The sequence below is a fragment of the Acomys minous genome (assembly GCF_964271855.1).
Source record: "Acomys minous genome assembly, chromosome: 8".
NCBI classification, from domain to species: Eukaryota; Metazoa; Chordata; class Mammalia; order Rodentia; family Muridae; genus Acomys; species Acomys minous.
This window is the reverse complement of record NC_140489.1, coordinates 30,986,923-31,013,817: the sequence shown is the minus strand read 5'-3', so window position 1 is coordinate 31,013,817 and position 26,895 is coordinate 30,986,923. Positions and strand designations below refer to the sequence as shown.

General features: G+C 50.7%; 1 protein-coding gene across 2 annotated transcripts in view; it reads left to right on the top strand.

Annotated features, from left to right (window-relative positions):
- ESRRB (estrogen related receptor beta) overlaps positions 1 to 24,074 on the top strand; it is a 156,850-nt gene extending 132,776 nt beyond the window's left edge. For both annotated transcript variants that reach the window (XM_084792496.1, XM_084792495.1), the window contains exons 4-7: positions 7,527 to 7,637; positions 8,078 to 8,239; positions 16,601 to 16,870; positions 21,189 to 24,074. In XM_084792496.1, coding sequence (XP_084648622.1) covers positions 7,527 to 7,637; positions 8,078 to 8,239; positions 16,601 to 16,870; positions 21,189 to 21,433 — 788 coding nt within the window. In that variant the 3' untranslated portion in view covers positions 21,434 to 24,074. The remainder of the gene's footprint in view (positions 1 to 7,526; positions 7,638 to 8,077; positions 8,240 to 16,600; positions 16,871 to 21,188) is intronic.
- Positions 24,075 to 26,895: the final 2,821 nt, after the last annotated feature.

The window sequence follows — 26,895 nt, the reverse complement described above, 5'->3', positions numbered from 1 at the left end:
AGCCATCCTCTGTGGTCCTGTCCATCCAGCTTGCTCTCATGTCTCCAACATGGCTAACTTCTCACTTTAAGGATTCCAGGGGAGGTGTTCCTAAAGGCAGGCTTCCTGTCCAGGTACCTGGAATCCACAGAGCAGTTGGCAGGAGCCTGGCAACATATGGTAGAGCATCCCCTCTCCCCCTCCCTCTACTTCCCCTCCCTGCTCTCCCCCTCCCTTCCCCAGGTGTACTGGTTAGTTTTTGTCAACTTGACACAAACATAGACATATCTGGGAAGGGGTCATCTTAATTGAGAAAATGTCTCCGTCGCATTGATCTGTAGGTAAGTCTGGGTGTGTTTGTTGTCTTGGTAATTTATATAGAAGCACCTAGCCCACTGTGAGTGGCGCCATCCCTAGGCAGTGGTCCTGGGTTGTGTGAGAAAGCAAGCCGAGCAGTTTATGAGGAGCAAGACAGTAAGCAGCATGCGTCCATGGTCTCTGCTTCTGTTCCTGACTTCAGGTTCCTGCCCTGAGCTCATTCCTTGGCTTCCTCCCAGGACCATAACCTGCAAGGCAGGTGACCCCCTTCCTCCCCCAGGTTGCTTTTTCTCAATGGTGTTTATCACAGCAAACTGGGACACCAGGGTAAGCGTCAACCGGGGAAGATTACTCAGAACAAATAAGTATATTATTATAAAGATCCAATATAGGGGCACTGAAGAGCTTTGAAAAGATACTTGTTCCAGATAACACATGACTCCAGAGCGCCCTTCCCCCCAGCCCCCCCCAACCCCCCCCTCATCTCCTTGCAGCCCATTCTCAGCGTGCAGCACTGAAATCATATGACATTTGTGGTCACTTACAAATCCAGGTGCAGATCCTTCTGGCCTTCCTGGCTGTATGACCCTGGTCTTATGTATCCCAGGCTGGCCTTGAACTTCTTCTTATGCATCTAAGAATGACCTTGGACTCCTGACCATCTTGTCTCTACCTTCAGAGGACTGGCATTACAGGCAGATCCCACCACACAGGTTTATGCAGTATGAGAGATTGAACTTTGTGCATGCTAAGCACTCTGCCATCTGAGCTACATCCCCAAGTCCACCTGACCTTTCTCCAGCCCTCCGTTTTCTCCCGATGACAGCCCCGACCGAGCTCTTCCCTTCTCAGAATTTTCATGCAGCTCAAATGTGAGGCGAACACGAGCCTCTTGGTAATTTATATAGAAGCACCTAGCTCAGCCAGCTCAGGACCTGCTCACCGTCATAAAGAAAAAGAAACAAAAGATCGTGGTGGAGTTTAGAGAGGAAAAGTGTCAACCCTGAATGCCTTAGCAAGGTCAACAGGGATTCTTCTTCTTGGTTTTAGTCCGGGGGCAGAAATGGGGGGAAGGATACTGGCTTCTAGCCCCAGAGACCCGTGGTAGTCGGAAGACAGCACCAGGATAGGCCGGGGGATGGGGGGTGGGGGTGGGGTGCAGGACCACACTTCAGCTGGCTATTTTTAGTGTAAATGAAAGAAACTTAAAACTGGCCACTGCCCCAGTACAATCAGCTATTTTTTGCTTCTGAAAGACTGGGATCCCGTCCAGCCTTGGAGGAGGGGGTTGCAGATGAGAAGCAAGGCAGGGGGTGGGGGTGGGAAGCCAGGAGTAGCACTGCTCTTCCATTAAGAAAGGATGACAGGCTCAATGGCGTCATGGCGTCCATTAATCGGTGCCTGATCTGGAGCTCTGAGGTGCATGTGGTGGACAGCAGAGGCCAGCAGGTGGGGCATAGCTTTTGAGACCCTCCTCCTCCTCTGCATGAATCTTCTGTGCCATTTCCTATGCGGGACCCCCTGCAGACCCGGGGCTGCCAGCCTAGTGTGATAAGGCTGGTGAAAGGTGGCCACTAGTCTAGTCTCTGTTGCTGTCATGCTTGGCAACTTGAAGTTTTTATTTTATTTCTGAGATGGGGTCTCAAAGTGTAGCTAAAGTTGACCTGGAAGTTACTATAAAGCCCAAACTAACTTGGAGCCTTTGTTGATCCTCTTGCCTCAGCCTTTCAAGTGCTGGGACTAAAAGCACAAAACCCCCACACCTGCTGCTAGCAAATGGATTTAGGACATACTAACGCTCCGTTCCTGAGTCCCACCCACCCCCTCCCCAGTCTCCAGCCTGCTTTTTGTGTCTGGCTTGTTTTCACTCTGGATGACTGAGTAAATATGTGTGTATTATAGGCCACACTTGTTTGCCCACAGCCCTTTAATGGACACAGGGTTACTCCCTTGCTTTTAGCTCCCATGGACTGTGCTGCAGCGAACCCTGGCTTGTTTCCAGCTCCATTTTTCAATTGAGTTGGAAACCCAGGAGTGAGGTTTGTGGTGATTCTGGGTAGTTTTTTGAGCCGCCAACACATAAACCATTCTATACTTCCTCCAGAATTTTCTAGAAGTTTTCAAACTTCATTTTGAGATCATTGAGGTACAGTTGTCAGAGGCTACTGAGCAGTCCCATGTGCCCTTCACTCTGTTTCCCCATCAGTGTCTTTGAAAATATAACAGTATATAGTCAAGATGCCGATGCTGGTAACAGCAGAGACCCAAAACCTCCTTAAGGATGAGGCACTTTTAGTAGTAGCATTAGTTAGCATTTACTTAACTTGTCTGCTGTTGAAGATTTTTCAGATGCTCTTGTGACTTGACATAAGGATTAAATGAGCCATCAGCTTTGTGAGGTAGGCACTATGACTCCATCTTAGAGTCCAAGAAGTGGAGGTACAAGAAGTGAAGATCCTTCCTTACCCAGAACCACTCTGGTAGTGGGGTGCAGCTGGGTTTACCCAGCTCTGCCCTTGGCCACTGCTCACCCACTCTGCTTATGCTAGGAACTCATCACACTTGTCCAGGAGACTAGGTCTATCCAAAACTCAAGGACCCCGATTGCCCATGGCTATGAATTACACTGATAACTGATCCTTTTTATATTTAGGGCATATTGTCTAATCACTAAATTCCTCTGTACACCTGAAGGGGTTAAACAGTCCCTAACAGTTAAAACAGGGGCTACATGTTAAGTATCTGGAGATCAGCAGTGATTTCCACATTAGCATTATTAATACCTTTTTATATTTGCAAAGTCTCAATGAAATGATAGGTTCAACACTTGGGAGGCAGAGGCAGGCAGATTGCTGTGAGTTCGAGGCCAGCCCTGTCTACAAAGTGAGTCCAGGACAGCCAAGGCTACACTTAGAAACCCTGTCTTGAAAAACAAAAAACAAAAAAGAAAGAAAGAAAAGAAAAGAAAAAAGAAATGATAGGATCAAGCAATCAGGCAGTAACTATAAGTTAATTAGTATTTTAATTGTACTTGCTGACTGCTTTTTGGGTATTTTGCTAATTAATATAAGTACACAAACAAGGCGGCATTCTTACTTCAAGACTCCATTTTCTCTCTCCCCAGTTGGTGTTTTGAAGTAAACATCCTAACTTAGAATTGTCCATTGTATCACTCAGTGGAGATGCCTCTTTGCTGCCACAGCCTCTGACAGCCAGCAGCTTCAGCATCTGCAAACAGGAGATGCTTCCTTTGTTTCCTGTCTCTTGTGTCCCAGACTGGCCTCAAACTTGGCTATATAACTGAACATGACCTTGAAGCGTTGGTCTTCCTACCTTTGCTTCCCGAGGGCTGGTATTACAGGCAGGCACCGGGGACACCTGATTTATGGGGGTCCTTTCTGTGACTGGTGGTATCCAGCTGCAGAGCTGAGGCCATCAAGCTCTGAGCAAGAAGGGCAAGGTCACTGGAGTCAGAGGTGGCACCAGCTATCCTCCGCAGACGGGGAAGCACGGGCCCATGTCCTACACTGAAAAACGATCACTAGCAAACCCTGACTAGCGTGGTGCTGGGCTGCAGGGAATACAGCACCTACGGCCCTGAAGAGCCAGAAGGCATGATGGGAGCAAGCCTCTGGTGGCCCTGGAAGCAACAAGGGAAATCTGCAGCACCCGGTCTGCTGGGACTGCTGTGCAACACCCCCACTTTAAGGTCAATTGAACATGGACTTCAGCCGAGTGGGTTTACCACTGCCTCCTCCCCAGCCAGACAGTGACACGGAAGCATTAGGTGTCAAGAACTAGACCAACCAACATGACCACTGGGTTCCCTGGGCTACAGGCTGTGTAGGTTTGAATTTGGACAAGAGTTTAGGAACAATGAGAACAGACCCATTTTGCACCAGATCTTTCTTTCTTTCTTTTTTAAAGATTTATTTATTTATTATGTATACAGTGTTCTGCTTGCAGGCCAGAAGAGAACATCAGATCTCATTATAGATGCTTGTGGGCCACCATGTGGTTGCTGGGAATTGAACTCATGACCTTTGGAAGAGCAGTCACTGCTCTTAACCTCTGAGCTATCTCTCTAGCCCTGCACCAGCTCTTGATGTGCAATCCTTGATTAATCCCAACCAGAGAAGATGACATATCCATCCTTTGGAGTCACTGGCTGCCTGGCTATAAAAATCTAGAGGGAAAGCCGGATGGTGGTGCCACACGCTTTTAGTCCCAGGCAGGCTCTGTGGTTTCATGACCAGCCCAGTCTACAGAGTGAGTTCCAGGACAGCCAGGACCATGCAGAGAAACCTTCAATCCTGTCTTGTCTGTCTCTGTCTCTGTCTCTGTCTCTGCGTCTGTCTGTCTGTCTGTCTGTCTGTCTGTCTGTCTGTCTGTCTGTCTCTCTCTCTCTCTCTGTGTGTGTGTGTGTGTGTGTGTGTGTATGTAAATCTTCTATGAACCATGCTGTTACCTTGGCTGGTGTGACTTTACCAGGAAGCTGACCACAGTTTTTACCAAGCAACCGCTGGTTGCCAGGCTGCGTGACAGAGCCTGTAGAGCAGCCCCTGGCCTTAAGGGACACTGAGCCAGCGGGGGGAGGCCCTGGTGTTGTGAAGAAATACCTGATGGTGTTATGGAGGTGGTGCTCTCTTCATCAAGTCTTTCTTGAACACCTGCAAAGGCCTTTGATCATATCAGAGAACATTCCAGAAGGAATATCAGCGGAGATGGCAACTGCCCCCCCCCCCCATTTCAAAGCTCTCTAGCCTTAGGGTTAGGTGGGCTAGGGGAGAATCCCTGGGAGTGGCTACTGGGGACAAGAAGTGGGGAAGGTGGGGCAGACCTTTTTTGGACTCAGTAATGAGAGGAGAGCATCCTATCAGCCTTTGGCTGTCCTGTCCTGGGATTCACTCTGTAGACCAGGCTGGCCTTGAGGACTCAGAGTTCTACCTCCTCTATCTCCCGAGTGCTGGGACTAAAGATGTGTGCTGCCACCCGACTCATAAACTCATCTTGATGTTTATTCTGGGGCTGGGGACATAGTTTGATTAGGAGAGTTCTTGCCGAACATGCACCAAGCTTTGGATTCGAACCCCAGGACTGCATACACTGCTCATGGTGTCACATGCCTATAGTCCCATCACTGGGGAGATAGACGCAGGAGAATCAGAAGGTCAGGGCCATCATTGGTCCTTGGCTGCTCAGCAGTTTGCAAGCCAGCCGGCTGGAGACACGTAAGAGTGCCTAACAGAGGGAGAGGGCGGGAAAGGCTTATTTGCTCCTGCCTGGACCCTGAGAAATTTGCTCTTCTTAGATGGTGATGCTGCTGGTCTGTGGCCCACACTTTGGGGTGATCACTCCCTATCACCTCTGTCAGCACTAGCCTTCCCGTGTGCCAATCTAGATAGAGCTTCTGTCACCAGGCTCAGCCTGGGCTGGTGGGGCTGGCCAAAGGGTCACTGCAGCATTCTGCTGGTGACTAGCGGATAACTCACCAAGACCGGACCCAGACTGCCAGTGACTGAAGAGTACCATCAGCTTAAGCCGACACAGCTAGTAGCAGAATCCAGAGCAGTCCTTTCCCCCCATCTCTCCCTCGTAGCTTCTTGAGTGTACGTCCATCCTTTGCTCCTAGAGAAATCAACACACCACTGTCAGTTAACAACCATTTGACTCTCTGAACGGAGATGGGGGAGTTGTTGGCAGCCCCACCCCCAAAGGGTCCTGGACCAGGCTTAGAAAGCAGCAGATCCCAGAGTGCCTGGGAACATGGACTGAGTAACCAGGAGGCTGCATCCTGGGACGGCCCACACCCTGTACCCTTCTTTCTTCCTTCCCATCGGGTGGGCCTGTGTCAGGGGCTCATCCTCACCTCTGGGGTTAGGGATAAAGAACCCTTGGGAGTGCAGCACAGGATCCCAACAATGCCGGCCCTCCATATGGGAGTTACCATAAGTAGAGGAAGCCTTAGGAGTGGGGTCCTGAGTCATCTACCCCCCAGTGTTCACTGTAGCCTTGTGAAACACCTGAGGATGTAGCTCCACACTTCCCTAGCACTGAAGGAGCCCCAAGTTCAGTCCCCTACACTGTAAACTGGGTACAGTGGCACATGCCTCTAATCTCTGCTTTGGGCATCTGAAGCAGTTATGGAGGCTAGCCTGGGCTAGGTGTGGCACAGATGTACCTGGCTCAGTAAGAGACATAAGGGGCATGCTAGGTTTGTCTCCTGCCTTCTGTAGCTCCAGCACCTTCTTTTCCCTCAGGGAAACTGGGTGAGGATGTGTGGGTGTTTTCCCCCACTCCTCAGCCGGGAAGGCAATGTCCCCCACCTACAAAGTCATTTCACGTCAATTGCTCTCTTTCTCCTGGCAACTTCCTCTTTGCCCCTTGGACTGCTTGGACATAACTAGTTGTTGTGGGAGCTATCAAAGAAGTAGCCCAGGACCATCTTACCTGTCTATTCTGCAGGGTGACCTGAGTTGAGTGGACAGGCTCGGGACTGTTGACAGTAGCTCACCATCTCTACTTCCAGATCTGCAAGTCTTCCTGGAAAGGGGAAGGGCAGTGCTTTCAGGGGGAAAGAACAATAGAAGGAGGACCTAAGCTGCTGAGGCAGTGACCCTGTTACTCGAGGCTTTGTGTAGACCAGGCTGGCCTTGAACTCACATCTCTCCAACTGCCTCTGCCTCCCTGAGTGCTGGAATTACAGGCATGCACCACGACGCCCAGTTTTTTGTTTTATTTATTTATTTTTAAGATTTATATATTTATGTATACAGTGTTGTGTCTGCATGTACACCTCCATGGCAGAAGAGGCCATCAGATCTCATTATAGATGGTTGTGAGCCACCATGTGGTTGCTGGGAATTGAACTCAGTACCTTTGGAAGATAAGGCAGTGCTCTTAATGACTGAGCCATCTCTCCAGCTCTTTGGTTTTATTTTTAAAATGCACTGTTAGGGATTGGACCCAGGGCTTTGCATATGCTAGGCAAGCCCTGCAGCAACTGACCTACACCTCTCACCCTCTTTTCCCAGCTTAGTGAGCCCAGCCCTCCCTGGCTGCAGGACTGAGAGAGGGACCCTTGCTTGGCTCTCAAGTGAGAGCTCAGAGGTTCGAGGTCTCAGGGTGATTGTAGGACGGAGCTGCACCTGGAGAGCCAGGACCAGGCTAGCCCGTTCCCCTGGAGATTTGGAGCAGCTCTTGACGCCAACATCTCTCTTGTCTGACAGGTGTGCGCCTTGACCGAGTACGCGGAGGCCGCCAGAAGTACAAACGCCGGCTGGATTCAGAGAACAGCCCCTACCTGAGCTTACAGATTTCCCCACCTGCTAAGAAGCCATGTGTGTACCAGGGCAGGCTGTGCCACCCTTTATAGCCTGGAATACCCGGCAACCTCCTGGGCGGCTGATTCTGTTTTCCTTCCATTGGGTGGTGGGCAGTGTGGATTTTAAAGATGGCCAACAGTGCCCAGCATTGCCTGGCGCCCATCAGAAGACCTGTCTGTATGAGATGGCATGAAACCGGCATCCATGTGAAAGATGGGCCCCAGCAGCCAGACCTTGTTTCCACAGCCGCACTCCCAGAGCTCCTGTTTATTGTCCTCTGGGCAGCTTCCCATTACAGGATATATCTCGGTCCTGTCATCACTCTTGCTGGCAGCTTTGTGATGTCAGCAGTCCCCAGCCACATTTGACCTTCCCACGGGCTCTGTCCCTACTCTTCTTCCTTCGCTCTTCCTCAGGCATTTACTGTTTGCTCCCTGTTTGTTTGGTCTTCACAGTGACTAGGATCGTCTCATATCTACTGGTGGCTGAGCCGGAAAAGCTGTATGCCTCGCCTCCCGCTGACATCCCCGATGGAGATATCAAGGCCCTGACCACTCTGTGTGACTTGGTAGATCGAGAACTCGTGGCCATCATTGGCTGGGCCAAGAACATCCCAGGTGAGTGATGGAAGGGTGTGGGGTGAGAGTGGTAAGGGGCTCTAGGCTCACCCTGTCCATAGAGGCGCCTTTGATGCCTGGTGTCTGGCCCAACGAAGCCTGGAAGACTTTTGCCAGCCCACTTTTTCTTTTTTTCTTTCTTTCTTTTCTTTTCTTTATTTTTATTTTTTTATTTTTTTTTTGAGACAGGGTATCTCTGTGTAGCCTTGGCTGTCCTGCACTCACTTTGTAGACCAGGCTGGCCTTGAACTCACAGCGATCCACCTGCCTCTGCCTCCTGAGTGCTGGGATTACAGATGTGTGCCACCACGCTTGGGATGCCAACCCATTTTTGTAAAGGCCCCCTTCTCTTTATGGTACTGAGAGTTTATGAACTGCCTAGGGGCTCATCAGAACCACTTGTCATTGCAGTAGGAGCTGTAATGGGGTCCACAATTGGTAGTATTCAGAGACCAAGTTCCTTGAACCCCCAAGACAAGACAGTAAGCTTTTCCTGGAAAGTTCACTGGAATTGTAGTGGACAACAGCCCTCTTTTTTAATATCAGCTGCAGGGAGATAGAAGGAGTTAGCAGGGCCTTGGGGATTTGGGTCAGGTGCAGATTCTAAGGTTAGAAGCCATGTGACCTCAGCCTGCATGTGACCTGTGAAAATGGGACTATGAGAACACAACCTTTTCTGTTTAACACAAGGATGAAATGAGGTGGTGAGCTCCAGGTGTGGGGTCTGACCTGTGGCAATGTCACTGGCATGCTCACCGCAGCCACTTGCTGGAGCTTTGCCTAGCCTCACTGCTAATGGCCTCAGGAAGGGCATGCACATTGTTTCAGGCCCTGTGGTCCTCTCACTCTTTGGACCCAGGCCCCATTGTGAATCTCCCTGTGAGCGTGGGCTCCCTCTGTTTGCCCATGTCATTCCATACTGTACACACGTGGGGTCGTTTCTCAGTACAATTCAGGATCCAGCCCCTGTGCTCTAGCACCGGCCTTCATTGTGTCAGAGGCATGCTGTTACCTCAGGCAGTGAACTCCTCCCCTGTGGACTCTTGCTAACTATGCAACACGTGCGTTCTTCTTTCTGTCTAGAGATTGTTTTTTCCTCAGCCCTGGGCCTGAAGGATGAGCAATAGCATTCCTGGTTACATAGAGGAGGTGCCCTATCCTGTGGCTGCTGTTGATTGAGGTGATTCAAGTCCTATGTGAGACTTACTCGTGCCCCACAGCAAGACACCGACTTGTGGGCAGGGGTTGGAGATCCTATTGCCAACGCTAACCTTCAGGAAGCCTCCAGGTTTCAGAAGTGGTCTCCTGGCACTCTTAACTCTTGGGTGGTTGTGCCAGGGGCCTGGCTAGTACGTCCTTTGTAAGGAGCTCAGGCTCCTGGGATTATACACTCAGTCGTTTTAAAAAGCTGCCCTGAGCTGACTCAGCACAGATGTGGCGTCAGGCCGATGCTTAAGACACCTCAGCCTGGATTGCTCCACTAACCCCAAGCCAAATTGGGCACAGCTACTCCAGCCCAGCCCTCAAGGCTACTATTCCCGGTCAGCTAGGTACAGTGTCAGCAATGGCTCAGGAGTGGCGCCTGGCGGTCACCTGGATCAGAAGTGTGCCTTCCTTCTGGTGGTCTTACCCCCATGACACCTGAAGCAAGGGAATGTCCAGGAGACTCAAGTCTCCCTATTCGTATGCTTTCCCTCATCTGTGTCAAATAAGGACAGGCAAGCAGGGGTCCTGTCCCAGCTTTGCCCTTAGTGACCTTGTGTGTACATTCCCCCCTCCCCCAGCCTCTCCTACTCCCCCACTCCCGCCCTCCCCCACTAGGAGTCCCTGGAGGCTGCTGCAACACTTGCCATGGTTGTCACAGTTACTAATAGTGACACAGCCTCCTGTGCACTGGCATCTCATCTCCAAAGCAGGATTCCTGTGGATTACAAACAGTAGCTGAATGTCGTGCCTCGTGCCCATAATCTCAGCACTCTGGAAACAGAGGCAGCAGGCTTGCCGTTAAGTTAGAGGCCAATCTTTCTGCACACAAAATTCCAGGCCAGCCAGGACTGCCTAGCAAAAGAGACCCTGTCTCAAGAAACCCAAACCATAAAGAAGAGGAAGTGATGTAAGCAAAGGCTCATTTGTTGGTCTTATACATCGACTTGCCAATTTTGCATAAATCTGCATGTTGAATCACCTGGGCTTGACCTTAGGATCTCACACTAAAGGCAAGGAGAGACCAAGTTTATTGGTTTTTGTTTGTAAATCTTTGTCTATGGGTAGGTGTTGTGCCTGCACGTGAACCTGTGCACTGAGTGCTTACAGTGCCCAAGGAAGCCAGAAGAGGAGGTCAGATCCCATAGAACTGAAGTTATAAATGATAGTGATCTTCCATGTGGGTACTGGGAATCTACCCTGAGCTGCCAGTGATTTGCTAGTGCCCATCTTTCTAGCCCGGACAGAGTTGTAGGGGTGACCAGAGATGATCTAAGACCACCCCCACCCCATGAAGCCCCAAACCTCCAGTCGGTTCCCGTGTCTGACACCGATACATAGTGTGTCTTTATAATGTCACTGCACTGGAGTTTGTCCTTCTGTGTCTTCCGTCCTGGTGCCTCCGCTGCACTTGGGGGTCGTTAGTGAGTAAAATGAGGTCTACCTGAGCATAGCTGCACTGCATCACCCCAGTAACTTGGGTTCACAGCTGAGGTGGCTTCGTGTGACAGCCATGGGTAGACAGCACATACAGTGTGAACACACCAGAAAATAGCCTGGTTGATATACAGAGCGGAGTAGCGCAGAGTGGCATGGATCGCAGTGCACAGAATGTTGCGATGTTTAACGCTTAAACTAAGTTTACTTCTGGAGTTTTCTACCTCAGATTTTCATACCCAGTTGACATTGGGCAGCTAAAACCTCAGAAAGTGAAATCTAGGGCCAGGAGGGACCACCTCTGAATCATTTTCTATTTTATGTTTTGAAGACAAGGTTGCTACTGTGTAGCCTGGGCTGGCTTCAAAGTTGTCATCCTTCTGCCTCCGCCCTGCTGGCATTACAGGATGATGATGATGATGATGATAGCACTTTGCTCAGGTATAGTCTGGGTCACTTTGAGGTTACACTACTGAAAATACAGGGTTTTGCTTTGAGTTGAATAGTCCAAGTATCGGGCTTCCTGGAGGGCAAGCTTACTCCCTCTGATCTAGAGATTAGAGCCCGCAATGCAGGGGCCTTTGCTAGGGCTGCTGGCAGTACTCAGGGTCTCCCTCCTCCCCCGGCAGCTTGGACTCCACCTTGGCCAGGAGAGCTTTTGTGGGGAGTCACCACTCCTGCCCAGCCCGGGCTGCTGTGCACAGGGGATCCCCCAGAGGCCTCTTCAGGAAGGCTCTTTGGACAGCCTGCTCCCAGGGAACCGCCGTCTGGCTGGATGAAGGATGAGCTGCCGAGTGACAGCAGCTGTGTCTGAAGGGGCCCCGGATCCTATAATTACATCTCCCTTTATTACCTCTCTAATGGCCCTCCAGGTCGGCAGAGACCATCATAAATTAGCAGATTATGAACTCCACTTGCCACAAATTATGTGCTTTTTTTTTTTCTTTCCTTTTTTTTTTCTTTTAATTCTAGGAGTGCATAGCGTCGGTGGGGGATGGGGCCTGCTGTTATTAGATCCTCTGGTGCAGATAACGCAGTTTTCCTGGGACCATAGAGCGTATGGAGGGAGGCCCGAGTGCCAGGGGTCCTGGGCTGAGCAGTACACCCAGGGTGAGCTACAGGGACGGCTCGTCAGCCTTGCTGGACCCACCAGAGCTTCTGTCAGGCCTTCTGTCCCAGGGTCCTTGCTGGCCCAGATCTCAGAGGAACTGACGGAGGCCCAGCTCAATTGGAAACACAAGTGGAGGTGCTTGGGTTTTAAACGGCAGAGAATCTACTTCTTTTGCAAAGGCCAGGTGTAACAGAGGTGAATGTGGAAAACCCCAAGGCTGAGCCTTCTGGGAAGTGTGTGTGTGTGTGTGTGTACACACGTATGTACAGCCAGTGGCAGTGTATTTCCTCCCCCAAGGGGCTCACATTTTAACACTATATTATCCTACATTACCCTGTAATTATATTAAATACTTGGACTTTTTTTTTTAAGTTTTTTTTTTTTTTTTTTTAAATTTGAGACAAGGTTTCTCTGTGTAACAGTCCTAGCTGTCCTGGATTTGCTTTTGTAGACCAGGCTAGCCTTGAACTTACACTGATCCACCTGCCTCTGCTTTCTGAGTGCTGGGATTAAAGGCCACCATGCCTGGCCTTACTTGTACTTCTTGTGTGCTAAGCAGACCAAGAAGTCTATGTGTGCACACATTTAACCTCTGCACCCCTAGCGTGGTGCCACTTCTCTCTCTCTCTCTCTCTCTCTCTCTCTCTCTCTCTCTCTCTCTCTCTCTCTTGTTTTGTTTTTCGAGACAGGGTTTTTCTGTGTAGCCTTAGCTGTCCTGGACTCACTTATAGACCAGCCTGGCCTTGAACTCGCAGCAATCCGCATGCCTCTGCCTCCCGAGTGCTAGGATTAAAGGCGTGCGCCACCACACCTGGCTCGGTGCCATCTCATTTTACAGAGGGTCAGAGAAGGTGGCCTTGCCTAGGTTTCCCCTCTAGTGGACAGCACAGTGACTCTTCTGACCAGTTAGGTGTGGCAGCTGTGCCTCCAACGTCTTTGCACACCCACACAAATAGTTCCCCCTCACGTGCTGTGTTTATATAATAATTACGTGCACCACACATGTGATCTAACACCACCCCTCTCCTCACCTCCTCCCTGGTCCTCTCCTGGAGTTAGGTATGTCTACTCTCGTTTTCTCTCTTATTGTTTCTTGTCTCAAATATTCGGAAACATTAAAATGGCTTCAAATACTAACAGCAAACACTTGCTGCTGCATGGTGGCCAGCGTGTGCAAGTGTGCTGGGGTTTTCCAGAACTCTATCCAGGACTCTCAGATGAGAACGGTGAGCCCAGTGCCCCTTATGGGCAGACCTTACGCCCAGCTGCCCTGTGGTATGAGACTCAGCCTTCTGAGTAATCTCTCCCACAGCAGCACAGAATTTCCCAGATGGCTTTTGTACCCCCCAACTCCCAGGGCACTCCAGCCTCTTATGTGACCCTTAAGTGGGATCTAAACGTAGTCCAAGGATCTAGTTGGGGGGCAGCTCTCTAAGCAAGTGTTTTAGGTTGTTTTCCTGCCACCCCAGGGTCATGCCACGGCATCTGTCTGTCCCCCGCAGTGACAACTTATCAGGCTGGTGGATAGGAAGGCAAGCTTGGTGGTCAGGAGCATGTCTGTCTGTACCCTTAGTGAGTTTCCCTTCAGAGCTCAGCCCTTAGGCCATTTGTGCATGGACTCCCTGGACTGCTCTTTTTAGTGACACTTTGGTTGCATGTTTTCAGAACTTTCCAGCCTGAAGCTCTTTATTTATTTATTTATTTATTTGTTTGTGTTTATTTATATATTTATGGTTGGTTGGTTGGTTTTTCAAGACAGGGTTTCTCTGTATCTCTCCCTTGCTGCCCTGGAACACACTCTGTATAAACCAGGCTGGCCCCGAACTCAGACATTTGCTTGCTTCTGCCTCCCAAGTGCTGGGATTTAAAGATGTGGGTCGCCCTGTTGGCTGGTGACATTTAGCGACATGCAGCATCAGCTCTTCTCCACAGTAGGCCTTGGAGGCTGGGAGTTATGGTTTGAGTAAGCGGTCAGTCCCCACGGGGTGCTAAGAGAGGGACAGAGAAAGAAGCTCGTGACATTCTTGCAGAGACCATGCCTTAGGATGAGCCACCACCAGCATGTTCCTACCCACAGAGCCTGGCTGTGTCTCAGTCCCACCCTCTCTGCTGCCTTCCAGTTCAATCTCTGTTACATTAACCCCTGTGTGCCTCCTCCACCCTCCCCAGTCTTTCTGCTCTCAGACTACCCCTCCCTGTGGGGTCTACTTCCTGGCCACCCACACCCTCCCACAGTGGCTGATTGGTATCTGTTAATTAATGTCACCCAAAGCCTGTCTCCTACTCATGGACCTGATAAGGGAAATTGGATGTCCATTTCTATCTATCTTTTATTACCTCCGGCTTCCTGGGCCCCCCACAGGGCACCACATACCCTCTGTGGTGCTACTGGGAATGTGGGTAGCGACGGACATATTGGTTTAACTCCTGTGTCCCCTTCTGTCCCTGCAAGGAGGCACAGTCACCAAAGCTCCCTCTAATAGGTGGATAAACTCCTGTTCTGTGATTGGTCACCCATAGAGTCTAGAAGCTAGAAGAGGATCCAAAGCGAAGGTTATATAGACAGCTCCAGGATTTATGATGGCTGGACTTAGAAAATAAAGGCAAGGTAATTGGCCTTCAACCTCAGGTGTACCCCTAAGAGGGAAGAGACTTTATCTGGGCAGGTAACAGGACAAAGACCATACAGGCCCTAAAAGATGGGCCAGCCAGGAACTGGGCAAATCCAAAGAGAAGGAAGTAATAAAGACTTCACTCGTAAGGATAGTGGCAGCCTCCTCCGTCATCCTTGGAAGAGGGATGCTGGCTCACTGTGCACCAGAAGTGGTGTGACGCCTTCACACGTGCCCTTCCATCCTCATGACATCCCCAGCGACACAAGCAGTGACTAGGCAGGGCCAAGTCCTAGGTTGGCAAGTTCCTGATTTCAGTTGCACACGACACATTGTGCAAATGGCGTTGTGGATTCCCCCCTCCTCTCTCTGCCCCCATCCCCTCCACTGGGAGTTGAATTTAGAGTCTCACACAACCTAAACAAGCACCCTACAACAGCACTGTATTCCCAGTCCTGTTTTTTTGTTTGGTTTAGTTTGTGACAAAGGCTGGGGTTGGACTCCAGACCCTCCCCCCCCCCAAGTCCTGGGATTATAGGCATGCATCACCATGCCCAGCAATTTCCTTAATAAATCTAGCTTGCTTAGAAGTAGACCAATTTCCCCGTGTCTGGGTGAGCCCCCCCTGAGAAGTTACTGCCTCTTGTTTAGTGGTTATGACGGTTGAAATGAGCAAACTTAGCCTCCTGTGTTGTCTTCTAATAAATCAGGCCGTCAGTTGACTTTGTCTAAATCAAGTCCACACACAGTGCAGTCTCAGCGTGTCACCCTCATCTGACAGACACAGGCCTTCCTCTCAACATTACAAAGAGCTCATATGTTCTGTAACCGACTTCCTGTGTTGCTCAGAGCCGGCCACTCTGACGCATCCTCTGCTCTCGTGCCCATTCTCTGGAAGGAGAGGTCCGGGTTGGCAGAAGTTACGGAGACCTCATCAAGGTCAGCCCACAGCTACTACATGGACTATCAGGGTCAAGCCCAGGCATTCTCCCACAGCACATTGGACAAGGCAGGGACATGATTCTGGAGCCCTCAGTCTTTTCTGTGGTGTGAAACACCACCACCGAAAAACAAGTTGGGGAAAGGGATTATTTGGCTTACGCTGTTAGATCATAGTTCATCACTGGAGGAAAGTCAGGAGAGGAACTCAAGTAGGGCTGGAATCTGGAGGCAAGAGCTGATGTGGGGGCCATGAAGGGGTGCTGCTCACTGGCCTGCTCATTATAGCTTTCTTATAGAACCCAGGACCACCAGCGCAGGGATGGCACCACCCACCATGGGCTGGGCCCTCCCCATCCGTCACTAATTGAGAAAATGCCTTACAGGTGGATGTCATGGAGGCATTTCCTCAACTGAGGCTCCTTCCTCGACTCTCACTTGCGTCGAGTTGACACACAAAACCAACCAGTACACCTCTCAACCCCCTGGGGGGAGTAGTAGGTAGGGTCTGTGAGTATTAGTGTCCAGGGCACATCTGCTGAGTCTTCTCAAGCCAGAGTGACAGTCCAGGCAGCCAGTCTGGACACACATGCTCAGCGGGCTGTCTTTGGAGCCCCACCCTCCCAGAAGCCTCTGCCTGGGCCATAGATAACTAAATCCTCCCTCCTGGTTGGAAGGATCTGGAGCGAGCAGAGTGTTAGAGAGCCCCATCTTGCCACCCCCAAATCCTGCTATTAATTCCACAGCTCCTTCAATCACAAATGCACCTACTTAACCAAGGACGTCTCCAGACTCTGGGGAAAGGCCTAGCACCAATGAGCAGAGCAATAACTGTCAACATTGACCCGGCTCTTACTATGTAAGTCTTTTCCATGAATTCCAGTGTGACTCACTCACTCACCAAAGGGATGGCATTTGTACCACAGAGCTCTCTCACCCCCAGCAGGCAGGGTCTGGAGATGCAAGGATACACAGCCCCGCCCCGAAGTCAGCCCTCCAGCAAGCCCCAAGGGGGGGTGGGGCACATTTGATCTGATCATTGTCTTCTTCCTCTTTCAGGCTTCTCCAATATGTCAGTTGGGGACCAGATAGGCCTACTGCAGAGTTCCTGGATGGAGATCCTCACTCTGGGCATCGTGTACCGCTCGCTGCCCTATGATGATAAGCTGGCGTACGCAGAGGACTATATCATGGATGAGGAGCACTCGCGCCATGTGGGGCTGCTGGAACTTTACCAAGCCATCCTGCACCTGGTGTGCAGGTACAAGAAGCTGAAGATAGAGAAGGAGGAGTTGGTGACACTCAAGGCCCTGGCCCTTGCCAACTCAGGTAAGGGTGGCCTGTGACCCTCAGAAGGCTTCAGCGGGGGCGGCTTTGGGAGTCTAGCAAACACAGCTCGGGGCTATGGGCGGGGCAATCTTATGAGGGTGAGGATGAAAGATGCTGTTATCATCTGACACTGTGCATTACTTTTTTCCCCCCCTCTTCCTGTGATGAAATGCAACTTACAGAAGAAAGAGTTCATTTTTGGCTTAGCGTTCCAGAGGGTTAGACCATCACTGGAGCAGGGAGGGAAGGCTTGGTGTGGTAACAGGAAGCAGAGAGAGAGCATTACGTTCACGCAGAGGAAGCAGACAGGAAGTGGCATGAGGTTATAAACCTCAGAGCTGGTCCTCCAGCAAGGCTGCACTTTGTGAGGGCTCCATAGCTTCCCCAGCACACCACCAGGCGGGGACTGAATGTTCAAATACATGAGCCTATGGGAACATTTCTCATGGAAAACCACCACACACACTGCAAGGGTGGCCTGGAGTTGAAAGGATAGGCACGGAGGCCAGCGCTGGTTCTGTATTTCCAAGGCCATTTACTTGCACAGAGACCAGAGGTCGTAGATCTTGGATCCTTAGCTAAGGGCTAGGTAGGTCTGCAAGTTGCTTTACTCTGAGCCTAGGTGACCATGAGCCATGCTGTGACATTGTGTACATAACTCTTATAATCCTGCTTTACAAACGTGCAAATTGAGGCTAGAAAATTTGGAAACTGGTCTAGGACAACACTGTTTAAAGATGCCAGGTATATAGGGAGGGGCACAGGCTCTTTTTTGAGAGGGGTGGGTCTTTTGTTTTTTCTTTTTTTAAGACAGGGTTTGTTTTTTGAGACAGGGTTTCTCTGTAATAGCCCTGGCTGTCCTGGAACCTTCTTCTTCCCCCCACCCCCCACTTTTCTTGGTTTTTCAAGACATAGTTTCTCTATGTAGCCTTGGCTGTCCTGGATTCCCTTTGTAGACCAGGCTGGCCTCAAACTCCCTGAGTGCTGGGATTACAGGCCTGTGCCGCTGTGCCTGGCTTCAGACACAAGCACTTAATCCTAGCACTAAGGAGGCTGAAGTAGGCAGATCTCTGAGTTCAAAGCCAGCCTGGTCTACACAGCGAGTTCCAGGCCACCCAAGGCTACACAGTGAGATCCTGTCTTAAATATACAGTTTTTTAAAAATAGAATAGAAACAAAATGTCAGTTAGGATCCACGCCATAGTCCTATGATTCTCAGATGATGCAGGCCTATGCTTACTTTTTGCGTCATCCCATCAGACCACACAGCTGCAAGACACCTAACTTCCCACCTGGATGGCTCAGCCTAGCACTAAAACGCTTGTAGATTATTCACCATTTCCTAAGTTTCCTAGGACTTCAGCTGAAGTATCTGGGGTGAGGTCATGGGTAGATCTGTTTACTGTTGGAGCCTCTGTCCAACGAGGTACTCTGCGCACTGTGGGAGAGAGAGAACCACAGCGTCCCTACAGTGTCCCTAAAGGTGCACATGGAGGTGGGGATCCTGCTGCTGGGCACTGGGTGGCAGAGTTCCTTATTCTAGTCTGGGTAGACCTGAGTTCAAATTCTGTCTCTGGGGCAGAAGGGTTGGCTTGCTGGCTGTTCTTGCAGAGGACCAGGGTTTAGTTTCCAGCACCCATATGCTACTAACTTTTAATTCCAGCTCCAAAGGATCCAACGCCCTCTCCTGGCCTCCACTGGCACTGTGCATACATGCATGCACACATACACAAACACACAACTACACAACCTCCCCCTGACACTAACGCCATGACCTTGGTTAGGTCTGTCCTTGAGTAGGAGGTGCTCTCCTTCAAGCACCTGTGAGGATTAAAGATCAGCTGACGATAACGCGGCCCAGCTCCTGGCCTAGAGGAAAGCTCAGTAAATATTGATTATTGTCACTGCTATTATAGTGTCAGAGGAAATGGTGTTCCCAGTTCACGGATGAGGGGAAGTGGTTCCTGGGTGAAAACACACACACACACACACACACACACACACACACACACACACACACACACATGGGGGGGGGGGGCCGAGGGAGGGAGGGAGAGAGACAGAGAGACGAATTACCACTTCACTCTTCGTGCCAGGCTTTCCCCGAAAGTCTCCGGTCCCAGGAACTCCTTGGATGTCTGACACACTAGGACCATTGATCACTCTGTAGCTTTGAAGCACATACAGAGGACATTTGACAGCTCAGACCCCATGTTACTCTCCAGCACTCCCACCCGTAGACACTGGTTTGGTTGCTGTGATCTCTCCAGGTTTACCCTTTGGTGCCTTTCCTGAGGTCATCAGCCCCTAGCCAGGTAGCATGGAGGCTTCACACAGCACAGCAGTCTGCCGTAGAAATCTGGGTGGGTTCAGGCCTTGGCGTTGTATCGTGTGCTCCTTCTTCGCCTCCTCACGTCTTCTGAAAACACGCTCCCCCTCCGTAAGTCACCAAACACAAATCCCTGCCTTAGGCTCTGCTCCTAAGGACCTGACCAAATACAGGTTGTTTTATTTTATTTTTGCTGAAGCTCTAGAAACAAACATTCCATGCGTTATCCCTGCTCCTCCTCCTCCTCTGTATACTCTTTCTACTCTTGTATCTTTTTTTTTTCCCTTATATCTTCCATTAGGTAATTTGCTGCAATTAGTAAGCCAATAATGATAGACGTCTCTCCAGTTTTTGAGACGTTTCACTCTATAGCCCAGGCTAGCCTGGGACTGACTATATGTTATACCAGGCTGACCTGAGATTCATGGCAATCCTCCTGCCTCAGCCTTAGTTGTAATTACGAGTGTATACCTCCCTCTCATGGTAGTGGCCCTTGCCTTCCCTTACTCTTGTTGTCCATTGGCTCCTTGTGGTCCAGGAAGGAAGAGTTGGGTGGACATGACCCCTGCAGGTCTCAGTCCTGAGGCAGAACAGTTACCCAGGAGTATATAAAGCATACTGGATGGAGAAGGGATGGCCGAGAAGGGAAGCCTCATGGCAGCAGTACAAGGACCCCCGTGGCTAAGTGGTTGGGGTGACTCTGGTGCCTGGCAGAAAAGCAGAGCTCATCAGAGGCTGACCCAGCCCCTTGAGAGTGTGCCAGCTGTCACTCACCTGCATCCCAGCCATCTCTAGGGCTCTCTGACAGCAGAAAAAAAAAAATTCACAGGCATTGATTTTGTAATTAACAGTTTATCAATGCCATCGATACAGACTTGCTGATGGATTGCAAAGAAATTGATCCTGCAGTGTTATTTTATTTCATTTTTGCTTGAAAGCACCTGCCAATTGTGGCTCCTTGGGGAGGGCAGCAGGATGGGAAATGGCGTCAGGGGTGGCTAGGTCCCAGGCCTGCAGGGACTCTGGAGAGAATGCAAGCTGGGAGGAGACCGGGCAGGGGTGGAAAGGTCTAGAGCATCACTGTGGCCAGCCAGTTGGTACAGCGGCTTCAGCAGTTTGGTGTCAGGAAACCCAGCCATGCACTGGACTTCCATGCTCTTCTGAGGATTTCACTAAATTGGCTCAGCTCCCTGTGTCCACACAGCAAGGTTTGGGGCTGCGGTTCATGGGGGGGCAGCACAGGATATTAACAGGAAGCAGCTGGGTAGTAGTTCTCACACAGGATGGGTTCTAGAAGATTCGCTTTGTTTTGTTCAGACCCAACTTTATCCCAGTGTTTCAGAAGGTGAGTTCGTGAGTTGGAAACATTCTGAGTCTACAGTGCTGAGGATCAGCTGCAAGGCCTTGAGCATGCTAGGCACACAACCATCACTGAGCCATATCTCCACTGCCCCTCTCTGTGACCACGCCTCTCACCCCCAAACACCTAGACATTGCCCCTTTATGTCTGTTCTGCAGTCGGAGTTCTAAGGTTGGTGGTTGCACTGCATGTGGGTGGTACCCATGGTCCAAAGGCGCCCCGAAGACATGATGGTGCCAGTGATAAGTGGTGACACAGGGGCTTGGTTGTTCTAAACCCTTAGCCTCTTAACCCTGTGAGGTAGGTATGGCTAGGTAACTCACCAAAAGTCTCACACAGCCTGTCTGTTGGCCAGGTTCCGGGGTCCCATGGACACCTCCAAGACATCCAACAGGTCTACCTATGTTTGAGCCCTGTCACCACCCTCCTGGTGGTCTCTCTGGGGGATCTCAGCACAGCTCACCATCTTTCTCTGACTCAGCCCTGCAGGGAAGGTCCTTGCTCGGCTCTCAATAGTCAGCCTTTGATGGCAGACTTGCCGTGCGCTGGTCTGTCCTCCACTCCAGAAATGCCTTCTGCCCTGGGGCCACCAAGCCCTACTGGCACTGACCCCTCTCCCCTGTCTGCAGATTCCATGTACATTGAGGACCTGGAGGCTGTGCAGAAGCTACAGGACCTGATACATGAGGGGCTGCAGGACTACGAGCTGACCCAACACCACGAGGAGCCACAGAGGACGGGCAAGCTGCTGCTGACGCTGCCCCTGCTGCGGCAGACAGCAGCAAAAGCGTTGCAACAGTTCCACACTGTGAAACTTCAGGGCAAGGTGACCATGCACAAACTCTTCCTGGAGATGCTGGAGGCCAAGGTGTGATGGCGGCCCAGCACACAAGAGACAGTCAGATGGACACAACCCATGTGGAGACTTCCACCACAGCCGCCAGCCTCGACTTTCCACACCTGCGTCGGTGCTCTGAGCTGTCCCAGAAGAAGGGGTTTCCTGCTTCCTGGCCATGTGCAGACTCCTGGGGCAGGGGCAGCGGATGGGGAGACGGGGGATGGGAGGGTAGAGGGCGGGGGGCTCATCTGTCACCCGCATTTTCTTTGGTAAATTTTCCTTCTCCATGGGCAGTGCTAAGGCTTGGGCCAGGGCTGACTCCCCTTAAGGCTCAAGACCATCAGAGGAAGCACTCCTTCCCGCAAGAGGCAGCGTATCCATTTCCTTCCCCATTTAGTACCTGGATGTACCTGGGTGGGCAGTGCTTAGTGCCCAGCACCCAAGAGACTTGGATTGGGTACTCCTGGAGGTGTTGGTGTCACAGAGGGCAGGCCTTTGGGGCAGGAGTGTCTCCAGAAACCCTGCTTGTGTTGAGGTCCACATGGCCTCCTCGGTGCAGCTGGCTACCCCCTTTCTCCTTTTCCTCTTGTCCTAGTATACCTAGCCCTCTGTGGGTGCTTGTGCTAGAGTGGCCACATCCCTACCCTCACCCCACCCCCAAAGCCTCTCCTTTGCTTCCTGCCCCTACCTCAGTCAGCCGAGGTAACCCCAGGGCATGTACGTGGAAACACTGGCTCAGAAAAGAACTGCGTCCTGAACCCCTGCTTCTGTTGCCTATTTTTTTTCTCCTCCCCTCTCTTGGGTGCTGCAAGGCTTAGAAACTTAACGACAAGATCTAGACCTGGCCCCATCAGAGGGCACTTGGAGACCCTCACTTAAAGGTCAGCAGCCTAGGTTGGGGTACAGGATAGGAAGTAGCTCAGAGGTGAGGGAGAGTCATACCTTGGCAAGGAAGAAGCTCTAAAAGTCCCTCTTGTACCTTCCCTTAGCGCATTAAAAGGCAAGGCTTTGTGCGACCTGACGGCAGCCTTGTGGCATTTGCACTAGGATGTTTGACACAGCCTTCCTGGGTCAAACCCTTCCAAGACCCTACAGTCTGGGTGTTGTATAGTGCGATCCACCAACCCATTCCACTCCTTAGAGGCTCAGTCTTAATAAAGCCCCCAGCCCTGGGCCCATGAACACTGTTTTTCTCCATTTCCCCGCAAATGACAACCCCAAGTTCATACTGGTATTTATGGGCTGACAGGAAACCAAGAGGTTTATTCTGGACAACCGGCATACCAACCCACTTAACCACTTTTCTGGGGAATCTCCCAGGCCGCCCCTACTCTCTGACCCCTTCCTGGAATTCAAGGGTCCCCTCTCCCAGGCTTTCTGGTACCCGCAACTGCTACCTGCTCCGGTTCCTTGCTGACCTCTCTAGAAGCCGCAGGGACTCCAGAGTAGAGGGTGGCCACTTCCCATAGTTAATGCTAAAATGTTGAGAGCTGCCTACAAGGAATTACAGTTCAGAGCTACTGGATGAATGGATCTCAAGGCATCCTTGCCTCTGTCTGAGCTTTTCATATCCTTGATCCAAGGTAGATGACACTTTTGTATTAAACCAGGTTAATCCCTAGGATCCGGCCTCAGAGATTCTGACCTGAAAGCCACCCCCAGCCACACTGTTGTGTGTGCCCAGAGTTGTGGAAATCCTAAATCCCACCTGCTGAGGTGCGTCTTCTGCCCATCCCAGCTAAGGGGAGGACGCATGCCCACAGCTGCCTGAGCAGGCACTGCTTTGGAGCAGCAACAGTTAAGTGGGCAGCTTTGTCTCTGCGCTCTACTAATGCAAGCAGCCCAGATAGAGCCTTTTTTTACCAGAGGAGGTGCTCACTTGCTGTCCGTAGATAGAAGCAAAGAGAACGGACTGTTCCCTGGGCATCTGGGGTCAGAGGACAGAGCCAGCTTGTTTAATGACTAGCCAGATGAGGGAAAGGGCACTCAAATTGGGAAAGTGAGAGAGGGCCCTCTACCACACACCTTCCTCAATCAGAGCAAAAACCCAGGCTACCTTCCATATCCGTTTCTGGAACCCTCCAGAGAGGAGACCTCCCTTGCAGTTGTATTTCAATCCAAGAGATAAAACATAACCGACCTTGTAGAAGGAGGTGCTGGCTGGGATTTATTTCACTCCCCTCTTCCCCTCTCCTTTCTGAATGTTCTGGATGTTTCTGACACGCCTCCTAGTTTCTGCATACATAACTGATGACTTACCCTCCCAAGGCCACAGCTTGAGGATTAAGACTCTTCATTGGGTTTAGCAGGGTCAGAGCCCATGCCTGGCCCTTCCCTCTAGAGTCTACTACCCACGGGAGACAGTTGGCTGACAAGGACGACAGAGTTGTGTGTGGCAAGGAGACAGAAGGGCCGGGAGTCCAAGCCCATGGGACAGCACCAAAGAGAAGCACTATGTGGAGAGATTGCTTTATTTTCTGATAATGATAGCGTGGCTGCAATGGCTTAAGATGTATATATTTTTTAACCGGCAGTCAGTCCTTCGTGCCGCCTCACCTTCCTGTATGTATTTCTTGTATGTGTTTTCCCACAGCCCCCCACCCCCGTGTAAATCACAGGCCCTGGTGATTATCCCATCCGGTCCCATGTATCTGGAATCTAATAAATAAGGAAAGGTCTGTTGAGTTTTTCGGTGCCTTGTCTGTTGGAGTGTACGGCCCCCTAGCCAGCTCCGCCCTCAGGACTCAGATTGACAACTGGAGAAGCCAGTGAGGAACACCTGTGCCGAGGGGGTTGGGGCGTGTACAGGTTAAGTGGGTATTGGAAACCCGAGCAGTGCCTCTTGAGCGTGCAGGAGCCCCGCCTCCCGGGTTTGATCACTAGCACAGTTAAGCGGTCAGCCAGGGTCAGGAGTATTCCGGGACATCGGTTGCAGGCCAGGGAAGCACCGCTTACTTTCCGAGGGTGCTACAGAGATGGGACATCAGCCACGTGCGTGGCCCAGCAGTTGCCCAAGCTGCTTCAAGTCCCCATATGGACTCCTTAAGTTAAGGGTACTCAAAGGCCTGGTTACTGCTGGAGAGACCTCCTTTATGGTCAGGAGGGGGTGGTTCTCCATCTTCATTGACAAGATTGGATTACGTAAGACTCAAGTTACTCGGTGCTCATGCTCACGAAGCATCTGGTTTTAATCCCATGCATGTCCAACTATGCATAGGATTAACATGGTAAATAGGATACATGCACCCAAAACTGGTTCAGTCCAGGTCGGTGCTCAGCCTCCACTTTCCATGTTCTGGGACATGTTTGAATGGAAACTGACCACAAAAGAACAGTCACTTAAAGGGCTTCGAGGAAGGAGCAACTTCCTCTATTGTTTCAAACCGGGTGTCTCTGTAGCTTGACGCTAGGCATACCGGTAAGAGACCTAGCCGAAGAACAGTATATTCTCCACCGTTGAGTGGAGAGTGAGATCTGACTCTCACACAAACTCTGGTGCCCCCTTTTCTGACCACGTCCCCTGGTTGTGGAGGCCTGGTGGCACTCAGAGGAAGGATAGCAAGTTACCAAGAAGAGACTCGATAATCTAAGAGCATATATAGGGGGAGGAGGTCTCCCTCAATCACAGACATAGGGGAGGGGAAAAGGGGGGAAGCGGGAGGGAGGGAGGAATAGGAGGATACAAGGGAAGGGCTAACAATTGAGATGTAATATGAATAAATTTTTAAAAAAGAGAAAAGGGGTATAGGGGCTCCTCTAGCCAAGCGGAGTCCTAAGGTGCTAAGATAAAACTATGCCTGTGTGTGCGTGCATGCACTTGCCAAAAGTAGGACAGAGCCTCATCAGGCTGGACTTGATCCAGGGTTGCAAAGTCAATGTAATTGTAGTTTAGCTTTTTGTTGTTGTTGTTGTTGCAAAGTCAATGTAATTTTAGTTCAGCTTTTTGTTGTTGTTGTTTTTTGTTTTTGTTTTTGTTTTTTGTTTTTTTTTTTTTGTTTGTTTTTTGAGACAGGGTTTCTCTGTGTAGCCTTGGCTGTCTTGGACTCGCTTTGTAGACCAGGCTGGCCTCGAACTCACAGTGATCCGCCTGCCTCTGCCTCCCAAATGCTGGGATTAAAGGCGTGCGCCACCACGCCCGGCCATGTAGTTGATCTTTTTAAACTCTAGAAAAGGAAGCCTATTAGGCTGGCTCAAACCACACAGTGGCTGTCCTCAATGGCTGTCTCGGAGAGGCCAAGAGCATTATAGCCTCTCAGTCCACTCAACTGGGCACCTCATCAGTCCCAACCTGGCACGGCCTAGAGGACCCTCGTGGAGTGCCTCAGCTCTTCTGACTCCGTTTAATCCTGTTTTCTCTGTTTCATCTTTAAATTCGCCTCTTTAATAGTAGAAAGAGGCTGCTATTTTTTTCTTTTCATACCCTGGGGCTTGGGGTAGGGTGAGAAACTCATTGCAAATGTGGAAATAAATGCCTGGGACCTCTTCCTGTCCTCGTGTTTTGAAGGCTTCTTCCTTCAATCACTAGCCATCTAGGGGTGAGGGAGTCCCACTCAACAGCATTTGCTGCTAAGCAACTGGAAAGGAATAGGCTGGAAACCCCGGGTAAGCAAACCCCAGACCCCACATCTGTGGACAGCTTTGAGTGAACTATCCAAGCCACCAACAGGGTCTCTAATCATCCCAGTCTGCACTCTGATTTCGGTATACTGGAACGCACACAGCCCATATCCATGCTGTGTCCTTCCTTAAAGGGAGAGGGGGTGGGGATGGGTGCCGACCATAACTTACAACACATCAGCCGGAAGGGAGGGGCTGGCATCTGTTGTGGGGAGGATGTGATGGAAGGTTCGGGGGAGGGGGGGGCAGGTAGGGGAATCTGTGAAGTTTAAGATGCGATTGCTTGTCTAGGGAGACACCATCAGGGCAAAGAGTGGTGTGCCAGCTAACCAGGAAATAACACCAGCTTCCTCAGTAACAGATTCAGTACCGAGACCTTTGCCCACTGGAGGTTCCTTTTCACCCCCCAGCATGCAGCCTCCACTGTATAGAGGCTGGCCCTCTCTGCCAACCCTACCTTCTGCAGTGTTAGTTACCAGTCAGAAAACACTATGCGAAAAGCTCCAAAAGCAAGCAGTTTCCAAGCTGTGAACAACTTTTATTACACTGTGTTGTGTGACGGCTGTTGTGTTCATTAGGGCTGCTTGTGTACCTCCTCTTGGGCCTGAGTTGAACTTTTATCATAGGTGTGTATGTGTGTGTCTTATGTGTGTACGTGTGTGCATGTGTGTACATGTACATGTGTACATGCATGTGTGTATGTGTGCATACATGCACGTGTGTGCATGTACTGTATATGTACGTGTGTAAGAGAAAGGGAGACAGTATTTTCTGAGGTACACGTCTGCATTGGATACGAGGAGGCTGAGGTAAACCCTGCTTTGTGGGGCAGTAAGGACTCAGGGACACTTTGTGTATCATTATTTACCAGCCAGGGAAAT